The sequence below is a fragment of the Gigantopelta aegis genome, chromosome 4, assembly GCF_016097555.1.
Source record: "Gigantopelta aegis isolate Gae_Host chromosome 4, Gae_host_genome, whole genome shotgun sequence".
In the NCBI taxonomy this organism is placed as follows: Eukaryota; Metazoa; Mollusca; class Gastropoda; order Neomphalida; family Peltospiridae; genus Gigantopelta; species Gigantopelta aegis.
This window is the reverse complement of record NC_054702.1, coordinates 15,893,804-15,912,011: the sequence shown is the minus strand read 5'-3', so window position 1 is coordinate 15,912,011 and position 18,208 is coordinate 15,893,804. Positions and strand designations below refer to the sequence as shown.

The 18,208-nt window shown below is 35.1% G+C and overlaps 1 protein-coding gene across 2 annotated transcripts in view; it reads left to right on the top strand.

Moving 5' to 3' along the window:
• Positions 1-693: 693 nt before the first annotated feature.
• LOC121372714 (SIN3-HDAC complex-associated factor-like) overlaps positions 694-18,208 on the top strand; it is a 36,130-nt gene continuing 18,615 nt past the window's right edge. Inside the window, exons 1-2 of one of the 2 annotated variants that reach the window (XM_041499188.1) lie at positions 694-770; positions 2,261-2,510. In XM_041499188.1, the coding sequence (XP_041355122.1) occupies positions 2,283-2,510 (228 nt within the window). In that variant the 5' untranslated portion in view covers positions 694-770; positions 2,261-2,282. Of the gene's footprint in view, positions 771-1,735; positions 1,863-2,260; positions 2,511-18,208 lie in introns of those variants that run through there. The other variant, XM_041499187.1, reaches the window with a different exon arrangement.

Sequence of the window (18,208 nt, the reverse complement as noted above, 5' to 3'; positions counted from 1 at the left end):
TTTTTTTGGGGGTGGGGGTGGGGTGGGGGGGTGGGGGGGGGTGGGGGGGGGTGGGGTGGGGGGTCAGACTGGCTTTTTCCCGAATTAAAGGAAAATGCCCGAATCTGCATAACAAAATTTATTCATATTAGCATTAGTATTACTGCCAACCATACAGGGTTGCAAACGAACCACTACGCATTTTTACATGGATTACAACTAATTTTGAGGGTAGAATGATGAAAGTACATGGAAAAAAGGTCTCAGGTTTGCACGTTTTACCCGTATATCTGTATAATTTTTGCCCGAATTTGAGGTTTTGCTTCAGTACACGGGGGGGGGGGGCAGTCCCCCCTGCCCCGTGTTTCGTCCCCTTTATGACCACAACACTGCCCAGTTTTCACGGACATGTGTCGTAAGTTAGTACAATTTGTTTGCAGTATTACATTTGGGTTATCTCCCTTACACTTTACAATAACCAAACTTGACTAGGAACTGTAATTGAACTAAGATAAATGAAACTATTAACATACTTGAATAAAATAAAGAAACAAGCTCCATGACAAACTTTATTTAATATACTTAATTTCTATAAATCACAAATATAGATGTTACTGGTGAGAAACAAGACTCTGATATAGAAAGTACTATTACAATGGGATGGCCATCTCGCATTGCCATTGGTCACACAATATTTGCATATTCTTTGGGTCACTTGTCAGTTGTTCCAGTTTCATTCATTGAGTCGAAGGCAGACTTATTTGAAAATTGGACAAGTGTCATATATACCGGTAAGTTTAATATAGTTCCGTTTATCAAGAATTGTGAACATTTTATTTTAATTACACTGAACGATTGAGAACCTTGTCAAAATTTCGCCCATGCGTAGTCGGTGTTATTGCACGTAATGTGCGAAGATGCCAGTTGTCATCTGCTTAAATCTCGAGCAGACGGTTAATGTTTCTCGTTTAAATACTAAAATAAATAATCCTATCGACATGACAGTCGACCGACTAGCATTATTGTAACAGTAATGTCATATTGTATGATAAAATTAACCCAATTTAAGGTAAATTGTGTGATATTGCCGTTCAGCCGACAAGTCTGACAACCAAACGTGGACGCGGCTCTGAACGAAAAACTAAAATGCGCAAACATGAATAGTTATTCGGTATTTTTGTATATAACTTAAAATCAATGATTATTATTATTATTATTATTAAAAACCCAACAAAGAAACATTCCTGCCCATGCTGTTTTTAATGTTATATAATGTCGGTCCGAATGTCAAAAGTTTTAAGAATAAATAAATTACATCGTAACATTTTAAAATGTCAGCTATACTTGTTGAACTAAAAACATATAACCAGTCAACATGTCAAAATAAAATAAGGTATATAAGGTATTTAAGAAGCATGTTGTAGGGCAAAACACAATTATACAAGCGCAGACTAGGCCCCTACTTGACAATGGCGGCTCTTTGTTCCACTCGTTTTCGGCGGCAAAATTACGTTAAACAAGTAAATGACACAAACAAGAAATGTGTTTTGTACGTAGTTATGTTATTTATGTTTTGTTTACAGTGTATCCCAACAATGGTTACACCTTTCTTTGTTTTAAAATCACGATACAAGCTCGTGTACCGAGCAACGTGATCGTCATAAACGCAGGCGGATATGCAGTTTGACCCAGTCCTCACTGCATAAATCATTATAATGAGATATATTTAGCTGGCTCCTTTCCCAGCTGGGTCACTTTAAGTTCAGTCCGAGAAGTAGACAGTTGGTCTCTGCTTTCGGTGGAATGTAGGCCCACAGACGAATTTCTTTACAGGATTTTTGGGAAACAGACTACCAGTCGATCATTGACATCTTTTAATTCAGGTGATTTAAATATTGTTTTACAATTTCCAGTTATTGTCGTTAACGGATATATTTTTTGTGATTACTTTCAATGGACCGAGACTACGATAACTGCGTACTTGTTGAACCTGGAAACGGGCATTGAACTCCGTTCGCAACATTATTTTGTTATTGTCAGGGGCATATAGTAAATGTATTTTTAAATAAAAGGAATTTATTTCACGAATATTAGATTTTTCTTGTGTTTGTATCCCTTTTTTAAAAATGACAACTTACCTACCATAAACATGTTTAGAATGAATATAAATCGGTAAGACATGGGCGTTTTTGTGTGTCATTTCTAAGTACTGATTCATACAGTGATACACATGTTTGTGAATGGGTTTAGTCATTGGTGATCATGTTATGGTGTCTTTCAGGTAAAAGTACCAAGTGACAACCATGTTTAGCTTCCACAAGCCAAAAATCTACCGTAGTATGAGTGGTTGCTGTATCTGTCGAGCAAAATCATCAAGTTCTCGCTTCACTGACAGTTCCAAATATGAGAGAGATTTCGATAAATGCTTCAGAATTCGAGAGGAGAGAGCAGGTGAAATCTGCAATGCTTGTGTTTTGTTGGTAAAGCGATGGAAAAAGTTACCAGAGGGAACAAATCGACATTGGCATCATGTAAGTTTTTTTTTTTTTTTTTAATACTTATTAATCTACATTTAGAATTTTAATTAAAATATATATTCCCCCACCCCCCATTTGTAACATGTAGTGGCCAATATTTTGGTCTCAATCTTTCATATTTATGTACTAACAATTTTCAGAGGGTGGACAAACAAACCTGGACAAACTACTACTCGCTGGTTACGACAAGTGGGGTTGGATGAATTAGTTTTTTAGTTATTTCATTCCAATAAAGACGTGTGTTTAATTAGATAAAAGCTTTAGAGAAGTCATTACAGGCCTCTGAGGTCCATCTAAAAATCTATTTGTTCAAATAAATAGTTTGTTTTATTCAAGTACAAGGACAATGTTTTTCATTGCTCAAAATGAAACTTCATTGAATATTTTCACTTGTCCACTAGACATCCATGAAGGTACATTTTGTTTGTCCTAGCATATTTTCACTTGTCAGGGCAAATGGACAAGTGCTTATTTCGAACACTGTAGATACTTGGTTCACATCCCGGTACCAGATACCAACCAGAGTGAGTTTAATGACTCAGTGAGTAGGTGTATGGCTACTACACTGCCTTCTCTCTTACTAACCAGTAACCACTAACCCACGGTCTTGGTCAGATAGCTGAAATTTGTGTCCATAACTGCATGCTTGAACCTTAATTGGATATTAAGCACAGAAATAAGTATAAACAAACAACAAAATAGAGATGTCATTTGGGTTTTTTCTGGAATTCCAAACTAGCATTTCCTGAAAATTTCCTGTCCTTGTTCTCTAATAAAAAGATCACAGTAACCTCATATTTTTCAAGACCTTGCAAAGATTTCTAATGTATCTTTTTAATGTCATTTCATCACCAGGGTTTCATCTTAATTTCATTTAGGACTGGTGAAGCTTTGTTGTGCTTATACAGAAACCTGATCCCAAGTCTGATAGAATATATACCATTGCTTTAATGATTTTATTAATCACCTGTTTGTGTTTATTTAAGTGTAAATAGGTTAGTCATCAACCTACATACTAGTCACATCAATGAGTAACCCTACACATACCATCTACCCATGGCTGCATGTACAAAACATGATATGTTGAGAACAAGAAGTAAACGTAGGAAATGAAACCAAGACACATGAATAATAAATATTTGATTTGATTGTAAAATCAGTTAACAACCAAACTTGGTCTAGAGTCTCAGTACTTACAAATTTTACTTGTGTCTAGTTGATAAATATTTTTTCAAAACAATGTAACCATATGGTTGTGTGGTAGAGTAACTCTAAACCTTGTGCTAATATTCACGTATGGTTTGTGCACGGCCATCCAGGGCTCAACCTCTGACATCGCCAGTGAATATGGTAGTAGGTTTAAAACGCTTTAAGGTTTAAACACACTTGTTGTGGTTACAAAATTTGACATAGCCAAACTTTATGCCTGGAAAAAAAGTGGTGGTAAAAAGGACATAGATGTGCTGTGAACAATTTGGAATAACACTTCAATTAAAAACTGTAGCCAAATTATACATTTAAATACAAGACAGACCAACTATGTCACCATATGGGCATTAATCATTGTCAAAACAATGATTGCAGACATGTAGTTGGGATAATATCACAAACTGACCCTTGAACTTGAATTTAGGGTAAAAACTGACTGAGTGTTTATTTGATGGGTCTATTTTTATAATATTTAGTCTGTGTACATGACCACTTTCCTCGTTTATGCACCATTTAAAGCTTAATCTCTGGACACAATAGCCTAATTTATACCCTTGAAATAAATGTCATTTGTTCCAGTTCAGTCAATACTGGTTTGACCAGATCCATCACATTTGTGAATGCCCAGGAAGGCTTATAGGCATGTTGTTGCCTTTGGCAAGCCCTGGCTCCATAGGTCAGCACATGGTTATGTAAAATTTTAAGTAGGTCAGAGCCATCATAGTTCATACTTGTGGCCATGATTGAGTACTTTGCCACTTGCTTGTCATATACTTCCTAGTTCATTCATTTTATTGTTCAAATAGCACTTTTCTTTATCTGGGGAGTATCAGAAATTCAATTCCGCCCTGGACCCAGCCACTGGCCATGACTGCAAGCAGGGCCCAGGGGGACATGCCCGAACTGAGATTTGGATGTGAGCATGGCACAAGTGTTTAACATCGCCTAACTGTGTGGTTCCATGTTTTGACTACTGTAAATTTAGTTTTTATTAAAATGAAACCTACACACACAAAAAAACTCCAACCAACAACAAAAATCCCTGTTGCCCAACCTGACACTTTAATCAAATGGAATGAAAAAACTAAAGCAATAATCTATTGGAATTGTCAAATGAGCTTTTTGTTAAAATAATGATAAATTATTAAATACATTTTCTAAATTAACTTGCCAGTCATATGATTTCATGTCAGTGATTTACAAACCACCTTTTAAATACTTGAAGTTTTATCATGTGGTAGATATTAAATTTTGTAACTTGAAATCCATGTACAATTTAAATTTTGCTTAATGACATCACTAGAGCAAATTGATTGATCATTTGCCTATTGAGTGTCGCACATGCTAATTTTAACTTTCTGATAATAGACTTGTTACTGGATGACTAAACATCGAGTTATGCAAAAGTCAACTACATTCTTTTTGTTGAAACATTGTTTGCATTCCTGACTAGGAATCTTATTCTGTGAAATATGTACAGCATATGCCCATAGGTTAGCATTGCATGTAGCATGTCTGTTCATCAGACTGCAGAATGTGCTCAATAACTTTATCTGATTGTTATAATTGATACATTAAAATAGCTTACCTAGGCATTTTTCCTTTTGACCCAAACTATTTAAATAAAATTGTTATGACTGAGTGATTAGATACAAACTATTTAATGGTGTGAGCATGCTCTAGAATGTGAAAGAAGAAACCTACTACCACCACATTAGCTGGTCTTAGAAATAAGAGATCCACCAGACAGAATAGTGCATACCACAGCCATCTGTGGTGTTCTTGTTGAAATGGAAACACCTTTGCATTGGTATATGCACTAAGGGGTTCAGCCAACTAAGTTATTGCCTCCAAATTCTAACGAATATTGATACTTTTATAAATATAGAAATCATAACTTATCTGATTGTTGTTATACATTTCTTTCATTTTATTCATTCCTTTAATTAACACAAGGAGAAGTTCAATATTAAATCTATTTATTTTAACTGAATGACTTTTTTTTTCATTACTATGACCTCTGGCATTGGGTGTGACCGTGGACTACTGATTGGGTTTTATACATGTACATGCATGTATACAGTATATTGGTATGTGGTGTTTTATAACACTGTGTTTCAGGAAGCCATTCCTGGCATTCTGAATGTGAGGGCAGCACTTGAGGTCAGGGGTTGTTACATACATTGAATGCTTGGCCTCTGCTGACAGATTTAATTAGCAAAGCTTGAGGGAGTGAGAAATAGATAGCATTTTTTCTCTCCCTGCTGTCCTCTTGCTGCCCATCTTAGGTTGTGGTCTGTTAAAGTCATCTGGAGTCAATGTTCTGGTCTATCAAAGGCGTTAGCATCTTCTGGCCTCACCAGAGAATTTCACATTGGTCTGCTCAAGTTTGTTCCCATATCATGTTACCAAAAATACTTGTATTCATCTTTTGATAAACATATAATTTCATTATCCATGTTTGAGCGAGTGCATATTTTTGGAGAGTTTGAGTGTTAACAAGATCAGTTTGAGGCTAGTGTTAACAAGATCTCACCACTCATGGAGAAGCCAGTTAACCATATTATTTAAAAATAAATTATATTCAGATATGGTTATGCAACTTTTGAATACTTTTTGCTGCACCACATGGTTTTCAAACTAAAAGTGACCATTCATATTAAACCATTAAATAACTTTGTGGAATTCAGATTGTTATGAATATTGTTAATGTAATTATTGTATGACTATACATGGATATGCCAAAGTCTCTTTATCAGCTGAAAAAGGTTTGAGCTCTATTTACAAATGAAGTGATCAGTTACTTATGTGTAGTATGTACATTGTAGATAAGAAACCAGAATCTCAATTTTCAGTTTTCCTTTCTAGAAAGTTAGCTAATACTACACACACAGGTTTGAAATTACATTTTCCCTATTGATACCAGAATAAAATTTTACCTGCTGCCATTCAGCTTTGATATAATACCCCCCAACAACACCCCCACCCCCAAACAAACACACACAAACCTTGATGAAACAAAAACACTTCCAAAATAAAAAATAGTATAAAAAACATGACCCTTTTGCACTAATTCCTCAGCTGTTCATTTTCTGATAAGTTCTTGGAGTCATGTTACCAGTCAGTAGGGCTTGCCGCTTATTCCAGCAACGAGAACTTCAGGACACGCCCAACGAAAATTTAGTTCCTAGATCTTTACTTTGATCAAGTTCAACAGTCTAAAATGAGAAAATATGAGTTGCTTATTTCATATGTGGCCTAACATTGAGCAATACAAGTTTTAGCTTCTGTGGATTTTATATTTTAAAAACTGATGAGGTTTGTTTAATTCAGTATGATGTGAAAATACTATTGTGCTCTACTTGGAATAAAGAATGGTTGTCAAATTAACGTTTAACGACGTCCCAGCATTGTCCATTGGGTGTCCAGAACAAAGAAGTATCAAAATAGAAGATAAATTAGAAAATGAGAATAAAGGCAGAATTACAAATATTTATGACTGCACTGGTTATTTGTTAAAATTTAACTGTTCAACAATACGAGATAATCATTGTGTTGATGTAATAAATGACATATGAATCATACATCATTACTATTTTACCACTGTGGTACTAATATAAAGCACAGATGGACTGATATAAAGCATTGATATCCTGCATATTCTGTACTTAACACATTCATCATGTTTAATACACCTGGCTGAGGGATGGAAGCGGTGTATCAGACATTATGTGAGAAAACACACAACTTTGTTAGGTTGATGACCTTGGCTAGTGTTCTGATGGTTGCTGCCTGATCACAGCTGCAGCAAGTTAATGAAGCAAGCAAGGCTGGGATTATTAGTTGTAACTACATGGCAAAAGACTGGGCTCAACAGTTCAGAGGGTCACAGTTGTTCTTACATAAGCATCTGGCCATGTTGTCAGAGCGGGGTCTTCTGCTGCAACATGTTGCATCTGGCTCCGTGGTTGCACAGCAGATGTCAGACATGCAAATATTCCATTAGCACCAAAATGCACCTGTGTATCCAGTGACATGATTTATGGCTGTATGATGTGCTCTATTATGTAACTGCAGGCAGGCAGGCATCCAGACATATGCTTTCCACATGAAGTTCATGCACTTCCGCTAATGCACGGCAATCCTTAAAAATAATACATTGTGATGACTCAACTGAAAATTGTACTGACCTGGATTTTTTAACCATCGTTTGTTGCTGGTTTTGACACTAATCACCTTATACTTTAAAAAAATAAAAAAATCCTCTAATAAATTGTCAAAACCATATCTTGTGCTGACAGACCTAAAAACGGTAATCACCATCCCATGTAAAATCAAAAACAACTCCAAATATTTAATCTTAATTTAAACAAAACTCCATTAAAAAGAAAAAAAAACAATTAGTTTTTTACTGCGGTTTCACAATTCATCTCATGTTCTTTAAAAAAAAAAGTTTTATAAATTTTTCTTTGATTACAATAATCAACTAATGGCTTAGCCATTGTTCAGTTCAATATTATCAATGTTATAAATGTTTCGTTTGAGGAGTGAACTTGCCGAAAATAGAAATCTACAAAAATAAGAAAAAATACCAGTTAATGTTTCCCTCTTGGTTCTGACTAATAAAAAATAAATAAAATGAAAATAACATGGATCTTTAAAGACACTTGTCATGATATGAACTCAAAATGACCGTCTATTAACATCACCATGATAGTTGTCAGTTGTATTTTATTAACTATCGGGGCAAAAGAAATCTTATTCTTATATTCCCAAGAGTGGATGGCTATGAAGAAAATTATCTAACCCGCTCCACCCCTGTTTATAAAGTCTAGACTCGATCTCTAATGACATCATACACATGTTATTTGTATGATGTTGCCATGACATTAAAGTCGAGACTTCATAGAGTTTTGAGTCTAGACTAAAAGTTTTATAAGCATGAGACTAGGATTTTCCTTTTAAGTATATGTTTTGCAATAAGTGTACTGCAATGATTTTTTTCTTTGCTAACTTGAAATTTGGGGTGGGTTCTTGATTTGAACAAAGGATGTTTTAAGAATTGTTGAAATTAAAAAAAAATTATTAATAATTTAAAGCAAATTACCTTTTCCATACAAAAACTTTTAATTAATATGTTTCGTTAAGAATAGAAAGTTTGGCCCATTTCTTTCCTTCCTTGTTTTCGAAATTGTTTTGTTGCTATTTGCAGCCTGTTTTGTTGATGAGCAATGCATTATATTGACATGACCTGAACGTGCACAATGTTGCAGCTTGTCACAACACTGCATATAGCTGTATGTTAACAGCAAGTATAATTTGTTTTACACTCGATTTATGACATGACACTTTGAGCTGTGTGGTAGATTTGTAAACGTCTATTGGAATGTTAAATTTGGACCTAATTCAGTAAGTACATACAGTACTATGATGAACAGAAGTAAACTGAAATGTACATGCACTTGATTTGTGAAATATGTACACAGTGCTGTTGAGGACAGAGCAGGAACCAGTTCTGTCTCCAGAGTTACTGTGTATTGGAAGCATGTACTGAAGAAATATTGATCTTCACATCTATGTTGTGTGCTTAATAAGGCTAGTGTGTAAATTCTATGTTTTCGGTCCTGCTATTTATATTAATTGCTAGTCTGGTTTTGTTGTTATAGCTACTCGTGCAAAAACTATAATCGCTCGTCAGAAAATGTAAACTGACATGTTTTGGCTAATATAACTATTTTTGGAATAAAATAAGAGAACAGGCCTAGCATTGCAGGTGTGAGAGAAAAAAAAAGTAACAATGTAATCTGGACCGGGACGTTTATTTGGGGAATCCCCTTTTCGGTTTTTGTTTGTTTTTTACATCATATCGGCTTTTGATTTACAAATGACATCACGACTGAGCTACGCGGTCTCGTAAATATTCTTGCGCACAATAAACTCGTGCAAAAAATAGGAAGCGAAAAAAATGTATGTGAAGTTCTGTATATTTATTTACTTTTTGACACCTGTGTGGTTACGTTGAAATATATGCATTAATTCTGAAACATGTATTGTAATGAAAACAAGTACAACCATTGCTAAATAAATTTATTAAAATATGACATACACAGCGAAGAAAATAGTAGGTTTAATAAGGGACTTTAAAATAACGAAGTGGAAATTAGAACATGATGAAACACTGAGTTGCATCATCGATTGGATTGATCGAGGATTCGCAGAACTTCGGGTCTTTCCGTTCAATGCTTCCGGGAAATCCCCGTTTCGTTCAGACTATTGTTTGGCGCCAACAGATACTCCCCTGTAACAGAACTGATGGGGTAGTGTGCTGAAATGTAAATGGCAGCTTTCAAGTTGGTCCCAGCATACCAAATAATAATAATAATTTAGTATTTATGATAAGAATTTGGAGAAAAGATACGAAAATAGCCCATCTTAGATTCTCATTTGATTACCGTTGCCGGTTAACCTTTTCATTTGTATCTGAACCACTGGAGAATATCGTTTGTGCAAACACTAAAACCACACGAACGACATATCGTTTGTCTGGAAAAAAAATCAAATTTTATGCCCTGGCTACTATACATTGAAACCTCTGTAAACCTGACCCTTCACAAGACCAAGTGAAAGGTCTGCGGTTTAAAAGAGGTTCGTTTTTATACTGATATTTAATAAGGGACCTGTGAAAAACATCTGGTTTTGAGAGAATTTGGTTTACAGAGCAGTCCGGCTCAGAGGTGTTTCGCTGTAATTTATAAACACTAGAATTTAAAAGTAATTTTTTTGCTAAATAACATTTAGAAAAAAACATTTAAATTTGTTTTTGCAATGTTTCTAGCATGCATTAATCAATGCAGACTTGGCTGACTTAAATTAAAAAAAGTAAAATTAATGTTATAAGCATTGTCTGTTTTGCACAACTGAAGTACTTAATTACAGTAGTATGCTTTAAACAGTAGCATATGATTGTTCTTTTGGTATTACAAACCATTTTTGAGTTACAGTTAATATTAATCTTGCTTATTCTCAAGATAAAATAATATTTTATTTTTATCACATTCACATTATATGTTTTCTACACTGAATACATGTTTGGTTTAGCTGATCAAACTCCTGATTTCATTTAAGTAATAAATTTATTATATCTATGGTTATAAAAATAGGATGGATGTTTGCACAAAATTGATTTTTCTTTAATGTAAACAGAAACAAGACTTACAATGGCAGCAGCCATACTTTTAATTTGAGACAGTAAGCATATATATTATTTCTTTGGGGTTTTATAGGTTACTATGAAATATTTAAGGCAGCATGTTTTAATAACTATTAAAACATATATCATATCGCCTGGGGAAAAAAAAAAGAGTGTTTGTTTGAGTCTTTGACCCCACAGTGCTCATATTTTAAACTAAAGCTATTTAATGTTTGACACGTTTGGCACTTGCTCAGGAGAGAAGAGGAAGAGCAACCCTGCTGCTGTCACCTGCTAAGTTACTCTTTTTCAGAAAAGCAGCAGTGGATTTCTCACAATGTTACATACATATATGCTTTCCCTTTGAACAGAATACACACCACAGATTTAGTAGTTTGTGACCAATGACATTTGTACCACAGAGCTACATCATGCACCCTTTTGTTTTAACAATAGAACATCATCTCAACTGGTGCTGCAGTAATTTGTATTCATAAAAGTCAAATCGAGTTGCTGAAAATTAACCCTTTGTCAACAAAAGTGCTTTATATTTCATTTTGAACAGGTGTACATTTTTGTTTGCTCGAGACTCTTTTGTCTTATTTGTTTTTGGCTTTTTTTGTATTTGTTTTCCATTGTGTGTTGCTTGATCTTGGGGTCTGATGCACTTGTCTACCAGATATAGTTGAGTTTACCCACACAGTTTACAAGCTGCTGATCAAATCTAACAGGACAACATTCATCAAAGCTGAAACTGATTGATCAAGTTTACACTGCCCACATTCTACAAAGGGCAGGCCATTTTGTAGGGAGATGATTTTCCCTGGAGATTACACGAGGAAGTTGAGGGGATACATGGCCTTAGGGCTTAATGTGGTGCTCCCTATTGAATCATTGCCGGTCATATTGATTCGGAGTGGAACTGGGTTAATGTGCATTATATTTTAGCTGGCTTTTTGGCTTTTGAAAACACCAGTGTGGACTAACGACAAAGGGAATTTGTAATATATCATTAGTAGTGCAGATAATGAGAATACATTTCGAGGAAAATGGTATTATCTGCGGTTGGATTTAGATGGGTACCATTGTTATTACTTCATGACAATAAATTAATTAGTTATTATACATTGTTATTTTTTTTACTCTATTCACTACTTAAGTCTGTTTCTTTTGAGCTGATTTGTTCTAATCTTATTTATGCAGGGTTTTTTTTTTCATCAAATGTATATTATGGTATCTTAATATTCAGTTATTTATATAATGGTTTGTTTACATTTAATAACTTTTTGTCTAGCCATTAATAACCTGTATGATAAACTGAGTACACTAATTTAAAACTAATCTGCTTAAAACCGAGTTATTCCTGTGGAAACCAGCATTCTAAAGTGGCTAACCTAGTACACAATGACCTGTAATTCTAAATCTAAAGACAATATGTTTTTACTCAAGAAAGATCATTAACAGAGTTGACTTCAGAATGGGGAGGGAAGGGAGGAGGAATGTTAGTTAGTTGTTCTCACGAATTCTACTGTTCATTTTTTTTTTTTTTATATATAAACTAGAAGAATTTGACACTGGGTGGAAGTGAAATGAGTCATGTTTAAACAAGTGGAGAGCTGCCTTAGTGACTGTACAACAGAGGAGTGGTCTGTGCTGCTCACAGGCAATTGGATCAGCTCACTGGCTGGCAGGCAGGCGGGCGGGCGGGTGGGTGTTCTCTGTTAAAACTGTGTTACTGGGTCACTGTCTGGTGTGGCTTTACAGTCTCACAAAGCAGGCATAACTTGCTATGAGAGGCAATGTATTATGCATGCAACACTGAAAATGATAATCAGGGTCAATGTCCTTTTGCAGGCTATCATCCTGCAAACAAAGCTTGAATGAAACAAAAATGATGTGGGTCCCATCCGTTTCTTTTCTTGGGTATATTAAATTATAAATTTACTGTAATATGTTTAGTTGTAATCCAAAGTAATATCTTTTGCTTTGACATTAAAATTATTTTCTAATAATAGTAAGGAACCTATTTTTAAAAAAGAAAAAACCCACAATATAAGTAAAATTACAATCTAGTATTTAATATTTCTAAATCTAAATTTTGTATACAAATTATTAAAAAGGAATAGTAATGTCCATGTTGTAGATTGTTAATAATTTGAATCTCTGTACATCCATTTGGGTTTGATGTGTTATTAGATAACAAATTTCTTTTAAATTGTAAATTTACATAGATGCCAGGCCTCGCTGGGTTGACTAAACTGAACAGATGTGGCATTCATACTTACCTGTGTACATCTGTTGCGGAACAGGCAGGTTGTAATTGCAGTCATCAATGGAAGGCCCACAATGTAGATTAACATATGCTAATTGATAGCATCATCTGGCTATGGAGGATTGATCCCTTAATTTTCTATAGTGGAGTGTTGTTGGCTGTGGGGTGTCACCAACATGTAACAAAGCATCCACGGTTATCAAGGTACACTGATAATTGGATTTGTTTCCCATGGTAGTCAATAGCGGAATATCTGATTATAACTTATTTACATACCTATGTACTTATCTTTAACCAAGTTACTGTTATAAAGCAAAACTATTACATATCTCGATGCTGCCTTCCCTCCTTTCTGCCTGTGGACACAGTCCAGGGCTTCTAGAATTTTTATAAAATCCACTAGCCATGGGATCAGTGACTTTAAAAATTCAATAGCCCTAGTAATAATTAAATGTTACCTATGGGGGGAGGTAGGGGGGTTGGCATGTGAGCGGGATATTCATATTTACAAAATAGACTTAACTGCAACATTTGACAAAAGTTTTTCACTAGCCGTCGGCATGACAATAGTAGTTATTTACTAGCACAACATTGAATATCACAAGCCATGTGAGTGGGACTACCATAATCTAGAAGCCCTGCAGTCAATGAGAACATATGAAACTCTCAAACAGGAAATACACTTAGAACCATATCTAATTCACTGCTTAAACCCAGATCATAGAAAACATTTTTCTAAACTTTGTCTAAGTGACCATAACTTGAAATTGAAACTGGCAGGCATACAAAACGATATACTCCTCTTGACCAGCGTCGCTGTGATGAATGCAATATCATTGAAGATGAATTTCATCACATTGTACAATGTAAGAAATATAAGTATCAATGGTCAAAGTTATTTCATTTATCTCCAACTACAACCCGTCATTTTTAAATATGATACCCAAAGAGCAGTTTATTTTTATTATGACAAATCAGGACCCAACCAAAATAGGTGTTATTTGCAAGTTGGTTTTCCAATATAAATATTAATGAATAGATTGTAGTAGTGACACATGTATATGTATATAGGTATGTAAAAATATAGTCGTTAATTGTTTGTTGATATTGCAACTTTTTAAAATGTTATTTTGTTTAAATGCAATAAATTTTATCTTATCTTTATCTTATCTTGGCCCAGAGTGGACAAGCCTGAATATTTTAAGGAAAGGCATGTATAGGTCTAGATGTGTAATGAAATTGTATATGTACATTTACTTGCCAACCTCAAACAATTGGCCTCTCCCTCTTCTCTCTCCCCCCCCCCCCCCCCCCCCCCCCCCCCCCCCCCCCCCCCCCCCCCCCATCAAGAACTTTTAAAGTCATTATGAATTTACTTGCACCACAATTCAGTACAGACTGCAGATTTCTCTAATCACTTTAACATGTGGAAGTTTTGGTGAGTATATAGTGAGTGAACACACCCACTCTAGAAGTTAAGTCACAGTCAGTCCCTTACTCCCAATGAACTTGGGATGTCCTGTGGTCTAAGTTGTGACTGGTTTTCCTTCTAAGGTCTATAACTTGTACCACATGTTGGCTGGCATCTGAAGTATCCACATGCCTTGTCCACAGCAAACAAATTTGGGTCAACACTGACCAGTGGTCTTTTAGCTTTTGCTGACCGAATTACAGGTTTTATTGGTTATCCTGAGAAAGGATAAAACATACATAGACCATCTCCACCCACCAACTGGGACATTTTTGCTGGCTACTTTAAAACAAAAAAGAAGACATTTACAGAATTATATTTTTGATGCACTTCGCACTTGTTGAACCTAACCAGCTACTTTTGCCTATTGAACATATAACTACATAAAATTTGGTTAATTACTTATTGTACAAATGATGATTAATACTAGTCTGTTGCATGTATACATTGATGAAGATGTAAAAGCCTCCAACAACAGCATGGGCAGATGGCAACAAAATTGCTCATGCACACAGTTATGCTAATGTAAAATATATATGAGTCCAGTTATTCTACATCTGCCATTACTACTATTAAATGTATCAGTGCTAGCATATTAGTTTTGTTGACAGGTTAATGTTTTGATACCATAATAATATTAACTGAACGCAGTGACAAGTCATCTAATCTTATTTTCTGACAGTTTTCTCGACTGCATGCAATGCTGGCACATGAAAAGAGAAAAAAAACACAAAAATTTGATTCTTTTTCTATGCTTCCAACTGAAGCTGAAGTCCTTTTGGGGCTTTCACAGGAATAGAAACACTGCGAGTGATGTGTATGTGTATGATGGAGATCTTCTCTGGCCATCTGTTGTGAACTCTTGACCTCATGATCTCCCTCTTACAGACTGCAGGTTTCTCTAATCACTGCTAAATTCATGAAGGATAAAAAAATAAATAATACAAAAATAATAATAAAAATAGAAATAATAATAAAAAAAATCCCCAAACAATAAAGGTATATGTACTGTTTTCCTTCTATTTTAAAGAAGCAAATGCTAGAAGTTATGGCCTCCTGTGTGTGTTGTTTCTGGTCAAGTGATAATAGAATTTCATGGAAGCAAAAGATTGATGGAGCTCATCTGGACAGGGATGTAGGGTGACTGACCATTTAATGTTGCTGGGTAATAGGCAGCCTGACTGTTTGACCTCAAATCCTAACTGTACAGGATTGGACACCTGTCCTTGATGATTGTGCTTTGGAATTTTCTGCAGACTTTCACATGCAGCCATTGTTTCCATGTGTGACTAGAATAAGAAGTCAGAGGTTTTCTTGTGTGCTATATTTGAATTTTTTTTTGAGATTATTAATGTTTCATTCTTGATACTTCTATTGAGCTTTTACTCTTCAGTTGAACATTCATGAGGCTGTCATAAAAAGTGATGCTCTAGTCTTTGGGGGAAGTCATTAAGTTGGATGTGGATGCCAGCCTAAAGATGGACATCATGCTAATACTCTGCCATTCTATTTTCTTGGATATAATGGGTTACGCAAAAAAGAAATGGGTTACCTGGATTTATTTCTACGTAATCGATAAATGGGTCACACAGATTTTCAATTCTCAGAGGCCTGGGTTTATCATTATGTGAAAGTGTTGTAACATTGTATTCCTTGTCTTTCAGGCCATTTTAAGGGAAAAACAGTTTTTTATATACCCAAAGAAAATTCTAGTCCCAATTTAAAACATTTGAAATGCCATCTATTTTTTTGCCATTGTCTTCTTTTGTTCAGTTTAAAATGTGATGGATTACCTCTGATAAATCTGTCAAATGTTTGACATCCAGTACTAGCAGTATAATTAACTAATCTATATGTTCTAGTGGTGGTGTTAAACAAAAACATTGTTTTTATTTTATTTATGACAGTGTTTTACACATTTTCATTCAAGAATATCTTTTCATTGATTTTTCATATATTTGTTATTCATATATGTTTGATACCTAGTTGTCAGAGGCTTTCTTCATATTGGGGTGGCGTAAAATATTAACTTGTTCCTTTGTTTAAATTGAACAACACTTACATGAAACTCTAAGGCTTTCGTCACGTTTACACTGAGGTTCAATTTATTGATTAGTGTTAGCTCGTAATGTTCGACCCATCTGCACGGAATACTGAAGCAGGTTTTGACAGGAATTCTAGAACAAGTGGGGAATGTTTGTTTTTTCCATTTTTAAAAGCAAGCACAAGCAAACTTCCTCAAATATATTCCCACAATCATGAAGCCTTGATATTTTCAATAACAGTAGAACAAATTTGGTTCATTTTAATAACAAAAGTTTATAGTGCTCTATCAAGGATAACTGATATATTTGCTTGTTTATGAGCCTATCTCTAGGAATTCATGCTGAAACAAGGACAGATGCTGAGTGATATTACACGTAAAAACCAGCTGAAAAGTTTACTTTAAAAACAATCCTTCCTACATTAATTTTTTGGGCCGAATTTACAAAGCCTGTTTTTCTTAAACACAGGTGTTTAAGCATAGTGAATTTATGCAGTTACAATGTACAAGCGTGTAAGTCTAAAACAGTCTGTGTAAATTTGGCCCATTATGTTTAAGCATTATAATGGAGAAGACATAGCATTAAGCGCAAGTTCAAATCAAGTTTAGACCTTTTGCTTTAAAACTTATGGAAACACTGGTGTTAGTGAAATATAACAATGAATGATTTTTGGTATATGCTTATGGTAGCGGACATCGTAGTGATTTTTATATCGATAAATGAAAAATGTATGCCAAAATATGTAATGTTTTAACTTTATATAGTTAGGGACCGGCCTCGGTGGTGTCGTGGTAGGCCATCGGTCTACAGGCTGATAGGTACTGGGTTCGGATCCCAGTCAAGGCATGGGATTTTAAATCCAGATACCGACTCCAAACCCTGAGTGCTCCGCAAGGCTCAATGAGTAGGTGTAAACCACTTGCACCGACCAGTGATCCATAACTGGTTCAACAAAGGCCATGGTTTATGCTATCCTGCCTGTGGGAAGCGCAAATAAAAGATCCCTTGCTGCTAATCGGAAGAGTAGCCCATATAGTGGCGACAGCAGGTTTCCTCTCAAAATCTGTGTGGTCCTTAACCATATGTCTGACACCATATAACCGTAAATAAAATGTGTTGAGTGCATCGTTAAATAAAAAACCATTTCTTTCTTATATAGTTAGTTTCACAGAGAAATGTTTTTGTTTCTACATTAATTTTTTTTTTTTTTTTAAATAATGGAACTACTAATATATGTTGAATAAGTTCCCCTCTCCTACCCCCAAATTTTAAACTTTAATCTAGTTTGAACTCAGTGGATTTTTTTCAGATTTACTCGTTTGTCAATGTCGACAGCACTAAATACACACAATTAAGTTTGCCCCGATGACAGTCCCAATATTTTTGGATGAGATTGGCGTCTGTCGGTCTGGCCCGACACTGGGCATCTGCTGTTGTTGGTGTTTGTTAAAGATCCTAGACATGTTGGAAAACATATTGATCTTCCGTAAACTGCCTTCAAACCAT